Source organism: Pollachius pollachius (genome assembly GCF_949987615.1).
Source record: "Pollachius pollachius genome assembly, chromosome: 3".
In the NCBI taxonomy this organism is placed as follows: domain Eukaryota; kingdom Metazoa; phylum Chordata; class Actinopteri; order Gadiformes; family Gadidae; genus Pollachius; species Pollachius pollachius.
The window spans coordinates 31425114-31440289 of record NC_136936.1 but is presented as its reverse complement, the minus strand read 5'-3'; the positions used below and the strand labels follow the sequence as shown (position 1 = coordinate 31440289).

General features: G+C 46.7%; 1 protein-coding gene across 1 annotated transcript in view; it reads right to left on the bottom strand.

Annotated features, from left to right (window-relative positions):
* Window positions 1-8864: 8864 nt before the first annotated feature.
* Window positions 8865-15176, bottom strand: part of sona (SON DNA and RNA binding protein a) — a 35339-nt gene continuing 29027 nt past the window's right edge. The window contains exons 6-10 of the mRNA XM_079731292.1: window positions 13744-14320; window positions 12937-13421; window positions 11716-12197; window positions 11388-11481; window positions 8865-11005 (exon numbers count right to left, since the gene is read on the bottom strand). Of these exons, the coding sequence (XP_079587418.1) occupies window positions 11407-11481; window positions 11716-12197; window positions 12937-13421; window positions 13744-14320 (1619 nt within the window). The 3' untranslated portion in view covers window positions 8865-11005; window positions 11388-11406. The remainder of the gene's footprint in view (window positions 11006-11387; window positions 11482-11715; window positions 12198-12936; window positions 13422-13743; window positions 14321-15176) is intronic.

The window sequence follows — 15176 nt, the reverse complement described above, 5'->3', positions numbered from 1 at the left end:
TGAGAGGTTACACACACGGCCCGTCCTCGCCAGATTCAGCCATTTATTCTAGAAGAAACTGGCATCGCTTAAATTCGCTGCAGCACAGGGACTCTGTGTTAGTGTCTATAGGTGACCAGAGCAAACCGGCGCGCTCCGGCTCCTCGTCCGGCAACAGGCAAGGCTTGTTCAGCTGCAGCCGCAGCAGCCTCCTCCTCTCCTGGCTGTATTCTGGCTCGTACTAATAGCCCTGAATGTCCGAATCCAACAATAGATTTTCAAAATCCACTTCTGCTGTTTCACATTGCAAATTTGTTCTCTAGCTAAGCGGTGAAGAAACATGGCGGACATTGTGTTTAAATCTCGTACGCGAGCTCCCGCCCCCCCCTCATTCCTTATTGGTGGGCTCACAAATTTGCGGAACCAGTGGTTTGTATGCTGCCTTCAAAGCAGCTCGGAGGTTCGGAAGGTCTTACTTGTCTTTACGTAAACCTTCCCTTCTTCCGAAATAAGTGTTCAGGAAACGTTTGTAGGATATGACATAAAACCGGAAAAACAGATGGTTCGTGAGACTAGACTTCATAACAACAAGTATGGATGCCCGCAGGGACCTCTTTGCTGAATCAGATGAATCAGTGATTAGGATTGCGTGCGATGGTTGAACATGAGGGAAAATTTGTCAGTTGATGTTTATAATCTAAAGCTATAATGTATTGTAATGCAAATGTTAGAATGGGTGTTAAGTTTGCCTCTTAGTGCTTGCTGCAAGTTCACTTTAGTCTATCAATGAAATGGGCAGCCATTGTTGTGACGTCAACTCGGAGGCTCGGGTTGCTCTACTTCCGCACGAAGTTCCGAGGGAAATCTTCACCTTAACAGAGTGTTTAAGGCGATTTCCTCCGATCTTAAATCCCAACCGCCGAAATTCCCGGAAACTCTGACTGTTTTGAAGGCACAAGTAGTCCTCGGCCCTTATAGCAGGCAAGCAAAGTTTTACTGAGATGACGTCAAACGCGTCATTTGACGTCATCTCAGGAGAAAATTAGATCAGGAAAGCTGGGCCAAGGGAAGACTGGGTTAGACTGAGGGAAAAATAACTTTTTCTTATATTACAGTAGTGATTTTATAATGATAGAACGCTGTTTTGAATTAGTGAAGTATCCCTTTAAACATCCAAAAATGAGAGAGACAGATGTGTATGTAGAGCAGGCAAGCCACTATTTAATCATTCAGCACCATTCATCCAAACGGACCCAGAGAATTCAGATCCACGTCATTGAAGATAAGGGTTAGGCGTTTGGCTCTAGGGGGCTCAGGTTACAAGGACATCGGGAATCGAATGCGGAGCCCTCTGGCTGCTAGTCAAACCGCTTGGCCACAAGATCCTCCTTACCAACTGCTGCCCTGGGTTTTTTAAACACAAGTTATTAACCTTTTAATAAAAATGAATGAATTCCCTTTGAACCAAAGCGCCTGAAAGTGAATAGAGGAACAGGCTTCAGACTGGTTTGGTGTATCAGTGTGGAGTCATATTCGGACATTCGCGTTGTGTATCCTACAGTTCGCCTTCACTAGGCAAGCTGGTTCTGATTTTGTTTATTTTGTTCTTTAGTTGATCAGCTCCACTGTGGGCACGGGCAAAGTCTCAATCAAACCGCTGACGTTTCTATGGCAACCTGCAAATATGTGCCGCACTCACTCAAGGACATTGACCTTCACTACGCTGGGCTCCCCTGGGCTGGACGCACAAACACATACACATGCATTTGAGCATACACACACACACTCAAACACAGTCACAAACACACACATGCATGTAAGCAAACACACAAGCATACACAGAGACACACACACACACACACACACACACACACACACACATACACATAGACATGCATGTAACCACACACAAGCATACACTCACGTGCATGTTACCACACACAAAATCAATCCCACACCCCCACCCACACATACACACAACCCTTTGTGCTTGCTTACATACAAACACACACACACACGCGCACACATGCAAGCTCAGTCAATGAGAATATGACAATGAATGTGAAAGAACCAGATGATTTTAATGTTATCTGCGCCTTGGTTCCCTGCAATTATATTGCACTGAAAAATATACATGGGGACATTTTCACAAATAAAGAAATATTCTGATGGCTGAATGTAAATTCACACAGAGAAACATGTCATTAGGATTTGTGACCTGCGTTGTGTATTCCTGCCTGTCCACACATCTTCATGACAGATGCTACAGATGTTCAGTTGTTATTTTGTTACTCTGTTTGTGTGTTGATGATGTAGTTGGTGGTGTTAAGCGCCATGGTAACAGGTCGGCCATGAGCAGAATCAAGACCATCTGCTGCGGGGGGAACACGTGGCAGGGCTTTTGGTTTTGTGTCTAGAGCTGGTTCCTTGTTCCTAGTACTCACCTCCGTTCAAAACACACTGGGCATTGAGAAGCTTTAAAGTAATGTACGCTTTCATTAGTACCTATGGGCTGAAAGCCGCTCTGTAGGGAACAGGCCTTTCAATATCAAATCAAATGCAAGTGTACATATGTATATGTATACATATATATAGGGTTTTATAGATATTTATATATGTATAGATGTAGGCCTCTACATTTGTGTATATTCATATCTAATCATGTTCGTACATAGATATATGTATATGCGTATTTAGGTAGGCCTGCATATATCAATAACTGTATATATATTTTTTGCATATATGTAGGCCAATATATTGTTATATGTAAACATTTATTTGTATATGTAGGCCTAAATATATTCATATATATTTATATATGTATGTATTGACGTGTGTCCCGAGAGGACCCACTATATTGTTGCACATAGCTGCTCCAGAATCACTCATGAAAAGGACACAAAACCACGCTGTCAACAAGGTTACCTTACATATATATGGGTGCCTTATATATCTTATTATGTGGTAAATTGTGTGCTTTATATATCCTATTATGTGGAAATGTATGTGCCTTATATATCTTATATCATTCTTGGGTATCTTATATATATATACCTTAATATATCTTATTATGTAGAAATTTAGAAACACTCGAGATGTCTGTCTTCAAAATGTGATCAATGGTAAAGAGCACATGGACGGGGGGAGACATGATCTGCATAAGGGGGCCACTGTGTGCATTACAAAGAACGTGTGTCTCTGTAGGCCCCATGGTATGACCAACATACGTTGACTATAGCGTGTGATCCTAAGGAGAACACAAACATATTGTAAACCTATGATGGCTGTTGCATCAGCTCAAGCATTATGTGCCGCCCTGCGGGCGAAATAGGATAAAGAACCCAGAGATGTATCACAAAAGAACATTTTTTGAGAAAAAGTATGGAAACTCAGACTGCTAGATAACATCGGGCCCCCGCCTGTATTGGGCGTAGATGAAAGCTGGACTCTGCATAAAAAGAGAGTGATTCAGAGGGTTCGGGGGGACAGAGACAGAGAGAGAGAGCTTGTTTGGTTAGTTAGCTGACCACCTTCTTAGGATGGGGCCGTGTGAACCACTGTCTTCTGCTCTTAGAACTAGACACTGAAAAGTGTCCGGGGAACTTAGCAATAGCATTTTATCTTAGGAACTCTGACATAGCCTCTATTAGTTTATTCTAGCATCGGGCATATTCTCAAGTTGTGGCTGAAAAAGCCGGTGAACTGAGACAAGAAGTCCATATTAGTTTATTTTAGCATCGGGCATATTCTCAAGTTGTGGCTGAATAAGCTGGTTAACTGAGACAAGAAGTCCATATCCGTTTATTCTAGCATCGGGCATATTCTAAAGTTTTGGCTGAATAAGCCGGTGAACTGAAACAAGAAGTCCATATTGGTTTATTTTAGATTAAGACATAATCTCAAATTTTGGCTATAGAAGCGGGTGACTGAGATTCAAAGTATGTCTTATTTTAGTTTGGTTTAGATCTATTCCTTATTTTATCTTGTTTATCTTACATTTATCTTTTCTTTCTTTATCTTAATGGACACTTTCTTAATCTATACTCAATTGTAAAAGATATTGTGTTGATTGGACCTAAAATAAATCTACCTGACTACCTTTGTAGTAGGTTAACTCTCCCAGCCGATCCCCTCACGGTAAGTGGCGCATAATACAAGCAATGGTTGATTGTGACTGACGTGTATAGAGGGAAAAAGGCAAACGTAAAAGAGGTTTTAATAATAAAAAAACAATGCAAAAGATACATCAGGGTTTCGTGGTGACCAGGGACCTTGACCCGCTCGTAAACTAATAAAAAGGGTCAAGGCTGAATTCATAAAAGCTGTGAGGAACTTAACCGAGTGACCTGAGTTGGACCGGGTTAAGAGCCGAGCCGAGCACCTCCGTGAACGACACAAACCACGGTGACACTAAAAAGGGTGTTCGACCGAGGTTAGTCCCGAGGGGCGTCCGACACCCCGACACCGACAAGGCTACGGTGTGTCACACGTAGGCCCTATAATCACTAATACATATATATGTATCAAAGCAGAATGACCCTAAGCCATGTGAAAAGTGTGGAGCAGACTTTCCCATCCCTCAATAAGAAAAGACAGACCAGGCCAGGAAATATATTTCAAATATAAAAACCAAACAAGTAAAACTCCAGACTGAGACACTTGGTGGAGGGGGGGAGGGAAACAGCCTTTAAGTCCAACACGTCTATTATTTGAAGCATGTCTTTCCAGGGTGTGGGGCATTGCGGTGGATCGGACAGCAGGCGACCTGCTGTGTGCTACAGGCCCTCTCCGTACTCCAGCTCCCACTCTGTTTGTCAGGTGACTAATATGCAACACTCGTTTCAGGTGTTGGGGAGGAGGTCGATAAGCGCCTCCAAAACAAACCTTTTTTAAGGGATAACAATGAAAACCTTGCAGATCCGGGGTCTCTTACAACTCGGTTTAGGGGGGGGGAACCGAATCTGCAAGGAAAAATCTTTAATTTATTTTTCTTTAAGGGGCAATCAGAGGAGATGAGAGAGAGAGAGCAGCATGGGGCGCTCTGCCTCCATGTCGTCTCTGACGGAGCTGGACGAGGGACTTTCAGAGTAATAAACAAACATTATGAAATATGAATTCACTTTTTGCTGTCAGCCATGCAAGCCAGTAAGATGTTCCCCATTCAGAGGATGTTGGGGTTCTCTGTGCTGGTGCCAAGAGGGGGTTTGAGTTTGGAACAAGGCCAAGCTGCCTCTAGTGATAAGATTCAGAGATATTAAAGACCCAATCCCTCTCCTTACAGCCCCTGTTGGAGCCAAGACGGGCTGGGAAGGTTTTGATGAAGGGGCAGAATCACACATTAACTAAAAGACATCGCGGAAAAAAAGCTGTTACCAATGTAGCTCCTGGACTTCCTGCCAAATGTGTAATGACTATAATTTGTTCTAATCTTGAGAAATTGGCAAAGGTATCGCATTTCAATTAGTTCACTGTTGAAATCACAAAGGACGGTAAATATCGTCCTTAACCGTACACAGTAAATATTTACTGTGTTCTCTAGTCCGAGTTGGGATGAGTGGGATTAACATGTGTGATAAGAACAATCACAGAGGACGGCCCAACATTTAAAGCAGATAAGGACTGTCTTTGTGTCTTCAATAGACAGGAAGAGGGGGCAGACACTGTAGTACTCTACACAGCACAGGTGTCAGTGCTTTCTGCCCTTACATGGTTCAATCAAAATGTATATGTGGCTTTCTAACATTAATCCTCCATCTTGGTTCAACCTGAACAGACAATACAGAGGGATTGGTAATGTTCAACCATCATTAACATTTAATACCTGCCTGATATTTCCATTTTAGATTATTGAGCTGCATGTTGAATTGCCTTTGGTTATGCTGGGTTGGCATGTGACATACTTTACCTACGTGCAATTTTACCCGTCACTCAGAGTGGTGGAGGTGGAGGATGGGGGAGGAGTTGTACTTGCCTGGAGCGAGAGAGGGGGAGAGAGAAAGGGAGAGAGAGAGAGAGAGAGAGAGAGAGAGAGAGAGAAAGAGAGAGAGGATGAGAATACTCAGGGCAGTTGCGGACCCCCCAATGAGTTCAACATCTTATTTATTTTGCATGAAAAGCTATAATTAATGCATGCAGCAGTAGGCAAAACCTACGTTTCTTGGCCACAGTTGTGTCTTGTTGAATCAGGGCCCGGCATATTAACTGTTAAACAGCCACTAGAAGAAGAGGTGGAGGGATATGGTCCAAGAACAAAGTCCTGGATTGGCGTAGTGATTTTCACCGCTGTGTTGGTGTCTGTGGGTTAACACCCAAACAACCAAGGAGCATTAGTCAACTTACATGTTACATAAGTGGTGCTTAAAAAACTCCAAAAGATAATGATGCCTTGAATCCACCCCTCTTATCAGATACTCCTACTCCTGAACCCGACCATCTCCACCCTAATGACATTTAAAACAAACCAACCATCCTTACTCTTACGCCTAGTGCCCACTGCACCGTCAGTCAAAGGACGTCGGAAGGCGTAGCTGACGGATGGGGGAGCTTTCGAGGGTCGTCAGATCCCGAGTAGTGTCACAGTGCTTACATTTGCATACGCGATCTGATTGGATGACGGATTCGTCGCTGCCGAAAAAGTTGAACATTTTTCAACTTTTTGACGGCGGCGAAGGCTCCAACGGAGCGCACGGATCCACAATGCATTGCGCGTCCGTCCCCATTCAAAGTCAATGGGGATCAGTCAACGGACGGATGCAGTGGGCACGAGGCGTCGGTTAAGGACGTCCAAGTCAAAAGGCGCTGGGTTTGATTCCGAATGTCTGCAGTGTATCTGTAGGCCTTTTCTCAATTGCTTTGGATAAAAGTGTCTTTCTCTAATCCCCAAGTGCCTCAACAAAAGGCTCTTTAGCAGCGGTGCTATACTAGAACCGGGGGTCGGGGGGGGATGGGGAGTCGGGCAAAACCTAAAGATCGAGTCCCAAAGGTGAACATACAGGGTTAGCCTATATGGCTGATCTGTCTGCCTGCCTGTCTGTCTGACTACCTGTCTGTCAGTCAGTCTGTCTGTCTGTCTGCTTACCTGTCTGTCTGTCTGTCTGTCTGTCTGCCTGCCTACCTCCATCTATTCAGCTGTTTTTTGTGTTAAAGGAAACATTAAACCACAACATCTAAAATAAAGCAGCTTCCTCCTCATCATCAGATCTCATGTGCAACGTTACGTCAACAGTGTGAGCAGCAACGCACACCGAGACCAATGAGAGGGTTTGAGCCACATGCAGGACCCGGGGACCCCCGTAGTCTCAGTCTCTCTCTCTCTCTCTCTCTTTCTCTGACAGATCACCTCTCTGCAGTGCACTGAACTGAATCCTGCTCCAAAGGACTGAGGGAGGGAGGGAGAGATGCCTATAGGTTTCCTAGAGTGATGAACTAGCCATACCTGCTCATGAATGGATCTGAATTCTAATGGATGGATCCATCCATTCATACAGCCATGCAAACACACACAAGCACACACACACACACACACACACACACACACACACACACACACACACACATATAAGCATCCCATATTCTAGCCCTCCTCCATGATTGGTTAGGATCCACCTGCACGGTTGATAATCCATCTCTTCCCTTCCTCATCTCTTATCTAGATACATGCCGAGCCCAGGGAGATGCACCTGCGACCTCATATTCTGCCCACATGGAAAATGATCTAGATTAGATGGTGGTTGCAAAGCCCTCAGTCATCAATCGATCGCGCCATTGATCCCCCAAGTCCAATGACCCAGTGGCTGCTCAGTATGCAACACACTCATATATGTATGTGCAGGTTCTGTGAGCACGCACACACGCACAGACACACACACACACCAACTTGTTCACATGCAGACTAAAACACTTAAATATCCACACCCCTCTGGTGTTACAGTCTACTAGAGTGTGTCAGTGGATTTCTCTGCATTAAAGGTGCTCTAGGTAGAATTGAAAAGCTATTGTTTGAGTGTAATTTGTTAGAAATGTTATTACCAACCTTCTGATTACTGAGTGAAATATGCGGTATCTTTTTGGAGTAGACTGTGGCTGATTCTGTTCGGGCTCATTTAGACTGCAGACTGTTATAGGCCTATAGTATTATATACCTTCATATTAGTAGAGATTAGTAGAGGCGTTTGATCATTTACAGCAACTGTTGATCTGCTTCAAATCCAGTTCCATAAAACCCAGAATAAAGGATCCACTGCTCATTGGGCAGGGGTCGTGTGTTTTGCCCATTTGGTTTAGAGTTTATTAGAACAGAAAATGAGTGGATATCCAATTTGTCGCAATGCAAAGCTCTTAATGCCCACGCACCTTTGGAAGGATTGCGTTTTATGTCTCAGGTGATTTTCTCGCCTTAAACTGATGAAGAGGCGCTGAGGGCCCTTACCTTCTGCTCACCCAGCAGACCCAGATTAAAGCCTTCTACTGGGAACTCTCCGCCAGCCTCATAACTTGGTACTTTAGTTTGGATTTATTGCTTTTGTTTGATTACCATAAATTCATGGAGGAAATTAAGGATGTATAAATATATCCTTCGGTTTGATAAACACATAGCATCAGAGCATGTCTGGATGTCAGGAGCACCGTAGGGCTTCCGGCAGGGCTGAGTGGTAGGGCTCTGGCGCCACCAGGTGGCAGCAGACAGTATCGGAATCAGACTTCTAAATATTAAAAACTAATGATCCCATCGTATGCATGCTTAGTGGGAGATGAATGCTAGGCTGTGAAACCCTCACTAGAAACATGGCTATTGCTACACTACATTGCCAACATTATCTTATCAAAAAAGATGTCCAGAAGAAATCCTGCAACATACACATTTTCTTAATTAAGACAACAGCAGATGAATTTAAGGCTTTTAATAATGATCAACACATTTATGTACAAAGCAAGCAATGTCATACCCAAGTGACCAAAAAAAAAGAATCCTAAAATGTTTTTTTGTCATTAAAATAGCTAAAGATTACATCAGGTACTCAACAGGTAAGCACTATAGGTACAGCATCACTAGTTTGACAAAAAAAAAAAATCTTCACGGATATCCATGACGGTTTAACAGCCCTGGGCCGGGCGGGACCGATGGGCAATATACAAATGCATGGAATATTATAAAGACGGGAGTGAGAAGAATGTGTCTCTGGATTGGGGTGGGTGGAAATGTTTGAACGAACAAGCTCAATTAAAGCCGCACACTCCCCATTGTTTGCCGGGTGTGAGCCGATTTGTAAGTTTCAAAATGGCTATTAGTAACACTCGTACACTGGCAGCTCACGCACACGACGACGCTGAAGGTGTCCTGGGTTTTGGCGAATGACATTCAGAGACAAAGAGTGAGCTTTCTGTCTATAGTTACACAAAGGATTTTGAGGATTTCATCAGGCCATCTTCTCTTTATCCAGCTCACACTAAAAAAGGTGTCGCCCAGCTCTGAAACACTCAAGTAAAAATAAAACATCTCCTGCACTACCACCTTTAGTGGCAAGTTCGCCTCTGTACCATAGGACAAAGATCTCACTATTCTGAAGGTACAGGGAACAGAACATCAAATCAACTCACAAGCTCAATGATCCCTTGGTTATCTTAACATGCTATCAGTGTCCCCACCCCCCACATCACTAACGCAAACCCCCAATTGATCGTGAAAAACCTGAGACGAGTCCACCTGGTGGGAGTGATGGGGAGAGACGGGGGAGTTGGGAGCATTAATATGCACAGGAAGGGGCCAGCACAAAACACCACGCTACCGGCATTCTGATTGTCCCAAACAAAATGGATTTGTCCATTGGCCCAGTGGAATCTAATCGAGGAGACATGTTGTACTGCTCATTCATTTGTTTAAAGATGATCCTGTTTGTTTACTCTTCTGGATTTAAAAATATATGCATCACATAGGACAAAACCAAAGGATCTCAATTTAGGAATCACCAAATATGCCCCAACTAAAGGTATGCCTGTGAGGCAGACGTTTTGACTCAATGTACCTTTAATGGACATGGGAACAGGGGCTAAAACAAGGTTGACAATCAGAGATCACAGGCCAGGAAACGTTTTGTGCTGCCAAGGAGTACAGAGTGTTGTGAAGTCATACAAATGAAATGTTTTGCACATCAAACCATTGCATTAAGGTTGGATCTGTAGGCTTTAGTTGCATACCATGTAGGGGCAATGGGAGAGCAATCTTCATTTCATTCATTTCACTTCATTTCAAGGGATCATAAAGGAAAGGCAAGTAGAAACATCAGGATAAAATGACCCACGCAATCCAGGACAGAGTATTTGGATTAACAGTTACTGTATGAACCCACATTCTGTGCTTCAACCCGTCCACATTCATGTCCTGCTAAGGGCAATAACCGTGTCACCTCAGTAACCGCGGGGAAGCGTGTCGTGAAACATCTCATCTCACGCATGCCGCCAATCAAAACCATCAGTGATCTCAGGCCGTTAGGAGACAAGCGGCGTGGGCGGGCCCAGTACACAGCGAGACACAATTAACCAGAAGATTTTCGTATTTTCTTTTACAAAAACAAGTAGAACATATTCGTAGGAGGAAGTTATCTTTTACAAAAGCACCGTCACCGTGAGGTGGGTGCTTCGCCTCCCTCCGTCGTATAAACAGCGAGCCTGTGAGGAAGAGGAGGTGGGGGGGACCACTGCAAGGTGAGTTGGTAAAGAGTCACCACTATGTACACTTATGCACACTCCCAGCATTCACATTACAGTCAAACTACTGCGTGCGCACACCGGAGTGTGTCCCCAGTGGGGTCACTGTAGCGTCTCCTCGCCGGTCCCTCGTGCACCGCACACACACACAAAAATAAACCAGGTGTGACTGCTGCTCCTCTACTGTTACCATGACAACAAGGGTGCTCTTGTCACTGATAGAGGAGGTGGAGTCGGGCGAACTGTGGGATAGGTTAGTCCTCAAGTCCAAACTATAAAACACAGAACATCCACTCCGGTCCAGTAGAGGGCGCTCCGGCACCTGGGAAAGCACAACGGGGATATTTAAACTGCTGTGGTAAAACACTGATGTTAAAAGTGAGTCTACAGATATTTTTCAGGTGGGGCATACTCATGGCTAGGTAGTTTCAGGACAGACACAGTATTTAGAGTTTCTGAGATGTATACAGTTCGATAATAAACCAACTGAAAAACGAAATGCTATTAGAGCTTCAATTATTTTTTGCGTGTAAAAGATAAGTGTTAATTAATGCACCAAGTAAAAAGCTGACTGTACAAGACAGCAAATCAAACAAGAGAACTACTCTGATAGGCAGATAACATCCACTGACACCATTATAATATATGCTATTGTAATACATTTTAAAAGACCCAATACAACTTCTTTAAGGTGGTGATCTTACCGCGAGGACACACGAGGCTCTAGCTCTCATCATCCGAGACGTGGGGTTTAGCGATGGCCATCTCCTCCTTGCTGTTGGCGATCATCTTGCACTTCTACAACACAATACAAATGCTGGTGAGCTGGTCAGCATTACAAAGGCGTGGATGTGTTCACATGAAAAATAACAGCAGGATGAGACTTCATTCGCAGCAAGCAAAGACACTCATAAGACCCTGCACTGGAGATCAACAACAAGCACCCGACATCAGGACCGCGACATCAACTTCAAGACCTCGACATCCGACACATCAACGCGGGGGGCTCCGGGAGGACCAGAGTGAGCTCACCTCGGTGAGCTCCTTGATGGTGTGTATGTTGGCTTGCTGGGTCACCTTCCTCTTCACCTCCTCGATGTGGCCCAGGTTGAGGGGGGGTGCGGGCGGCGCCAGGCAGGGCGGGGGCTTGTTGGTGATGGTAGGCAGCGGGGCCAGGGGGGGCATGGAGGCCAGTGCACCCATGTTGGACAGGGCCGCCGTCATGGTGGCCGCTGTCATGCTGGCCATGGCAGCGCTCATGGTCATGTTGGACATGCTGCCCATGCCCATGGGCCCCATGTTGCCCATGCCCATTTGCCCCATGTTGCCCATGCCCATCCCCATGCCCATGGGCATGGGCAGGGGGAGGGGCAGGGAGAGCGGGGTGGGGGAGGGCGTGGGGAGCGGGAGCTGGAGGATGGCTTTGGGTCGCAGGCTCTCGGGGATGGGCACCCCCGCCTTGGCGCACATGGCAGCCGCGTTGGCCTTGGCGATCTCCAGCAGCTGGTCCTTATCTGGGGGGAGACGACCAGATGATGAGGATACAGGGCAGGACGTCATGTTTTGTTTGTTATTTACGGCCAAGGAAAATTAAATGCATTTACGAGCCTTTCAACTCAAAAGAGCCAATGTTAATTTTCCACAACTTTGACCATTCATTTGATTCTACCAGGATCCCATTGGCACTTCTTAAGGAACCAAACAACGGCGAATACTCGATACGTGAATCTTCCTATAGACATCAGTGAGTTCAAATGAAGACACACTGCTATGAATGTATGGGGTTCTTTAAATGATCAAAAAGCTAAAGAGGTGGTTTTAACATTGTGAAATGTTTCCATTAATCTGCACCGCAGCACTAGCGCTACTCAAGAGTGTACTCTACTCTACTTTGATGAAGGAGGAGGAGAAGAGCCAATAGTTGGTTTGTGAGGAAGGTAATGTGGATGCACTGTCGGTAGAAGACATAAAAAGACCACGTATGCAGTAAATACCTTCTACAATTCTGCGATAAAGAGGCAAAACATTGTGCAACCACATCTGTTTCGGTGCCTCTAAATGAAAACAATATTAGAAGTGTGAGTCTTGAGCCCTGCCGGGACAGTGACTACACATCCTCCCAGACTGGGACGCTTCTCTGGGTACCCTAGTTACGACACCACACCTTTTGAACCGGGTGAACCGACCAATAGACGGACCCCTCGAGCCGGTCTACTGAACGAAGACCGCTCTACAGACAGAAGGTGGTATTACCCAGGTCTGTGAGCCGCGGCGGGGTCTTGCTGCCGCTGCGGCGTGAGCGGGACCCGGAGCGACGCTGCTTGCGTAGGATGAGCACGGGGGAGTGGCTGGGCTCCCTCTTCCACCGGTCCCGCCGGTCAAAGGAGCGGCTACGGAATGCGGGCCGCCGGCCCCGCCCCCTGGAGCGCGAGCGGCGGCGGCGGCTCGGGGACCGCGAGTGCGAGCGCTTGCGCCGGCCGGCCGAGCGACTCTTGGATCGCTTGGGGGTCTTGGATCGCTTGCGGGCGCGGCCCGCGGGGGAGCGGCTGCGCCTCTTGCGCGCGGGGGAGCGGGACTTGGAGCGGCGGGTCCTGGCCCGGGACTTGGAGCGGGACTTCCGCCGGCGCGCGGCTGAGCGCGAGCGGCTGGCCCGCCGGCGGTGGGCGGGGCTCCGGGACTTGGAGCGGCGCTTTTTGCGCTCGGCCGGTGACGCCCTCTTCTTGACGGGAGACTTGGACCTGAAACGGGCAGCAGCGGGTCACTACATGGAACAATGCTTGGAACATAATAAGCTAGCCTTTGACCATCTATAAGTGGGCGTATGCTAGACGTTCTGCTGGAGGTCAGGATAACAGAGATCCTGAGCTCCAGTAGGATGTGCAGAATGCTGCGGAGCTCGTTTGGGTAAGCGGCTGATTTAAATGATGGTGTCTGGAGGGTTAGGCTTCTAGTGGCAAAGTGTTTGAATTTCAAGCTGAAAATTAGGTTCTCATCAATAATGCCAACTTCAATCTGAGGCGGCGTGGCCAAAGAAGAAAAAGCCATGTGCACAAGACCCACCTGGACTGCTTCCTCCTGGACACAGACCTCCTCCTGGACACAGACCTCCTCTTGGACACAGACCTCCTCTTGGACACAGACCTCCTCTTGGACACAGACCTCCTCTTGGACACAGACCTCCTCTTGGTCACAGACCTCCTCTTGGAGGCCGAGCGCCTGGGGGAGGGCGACGTCTTCCTGTGGGGAGGGGCAGCGGGGGAGCGAGACGGGGAGTGCTGCTTCTTCTCCGTCCGAACGGGGGAGATGGAGCCCGAGGAGCTCCAGGGCTGCTTGGTCTTTACAGGAGATGCTGCCTTCCCAGCCCGTCCCTCCTCCTCCGCCGCCTCCTGCTCCTCCTCCTCCTCCTGCTCCTCCTCCTCCTCCTCCTCCTCCTCCTCCTCCCCCCCCCGTGTGGAGCCTCCAGAGGCCCCGGAGCTGCCGGGGCCCGCCGTGCACTCAGGAGAGGCAGAAGGGGAGCGGGAGCCGTCCCGCTTGGAAGGAGAGCTGGCCTCCTGGTGGTTGGGCGTGGGCCGGGGCGAGGAGCCGGCAGGCGCGGCGCTGGGGTCAGCGTTGGATAAGGGCAGGGGCTTCCAGGGGCCTTCATGGACACAAAGGGAAGAGTCAATACCTTCCCAGTTAAACCCATCTAAAACCTCCACATTTAGGACGTTCAGGCCGCTGGACCCGATTAGAGGGGGCATTTCTCCACAAAATGTACAAAAAAAAGTGCAAGTGAAACGTCCAAGTCTAGATCGATCTGTAGAACTGTGGCGCCCTTTGTCAGACGATTCCTCTTTGGAGAATCGTAACGGCCTTTAACCGATTACCTTTAAAAACACGACTAAAAGCCTGTGAAAAAGAGAAACTCCATTCCCCCCTGCGTTTTCATGTTACGATTCATAAGAACCCCAGATACACAAACGGTGACGTCATCGTCCACCCACCAGGTGGGTGACGTTCGATTTCCGTCTAATTTGTTTTTGTTTGATTTGAACTATTTTTGTAGCTTTAAATACAGCCCCTTGGAAAATATGATTACTAACTGCACATTCAAGTATTTTTTGCTCAATCTACAAGGTTTAACAACTGCTGTTGATTTCATCTTCAGCTGTATGTATGTAATAGGGATGGGCAACAATAGTCGGAGTCACGTAAAATATCGAATAATGAATGTGACTATCGTTATTTATTAAACGGCTCTTCTCAATGCTGTGGCCTCACTTGCATGGGCCTTCACAACTTCCGGTGTTAAATCATTTTTTGATAATTCACCGTTGCTAAGCATATAATGACCGCTGTCAAGGAAAGTGGATTTCTTTTTTTTTTCTGTCGTATCACTCCGCAAGTCGAGTCACTCCTCCGTGGTAACTTATAAACCCCAGTGTCCTTGGTTGCTAAGCGACGTCAACGTCTCTGGCGGACTATTTCTCTGCTGATCAACACTACGAATGCTG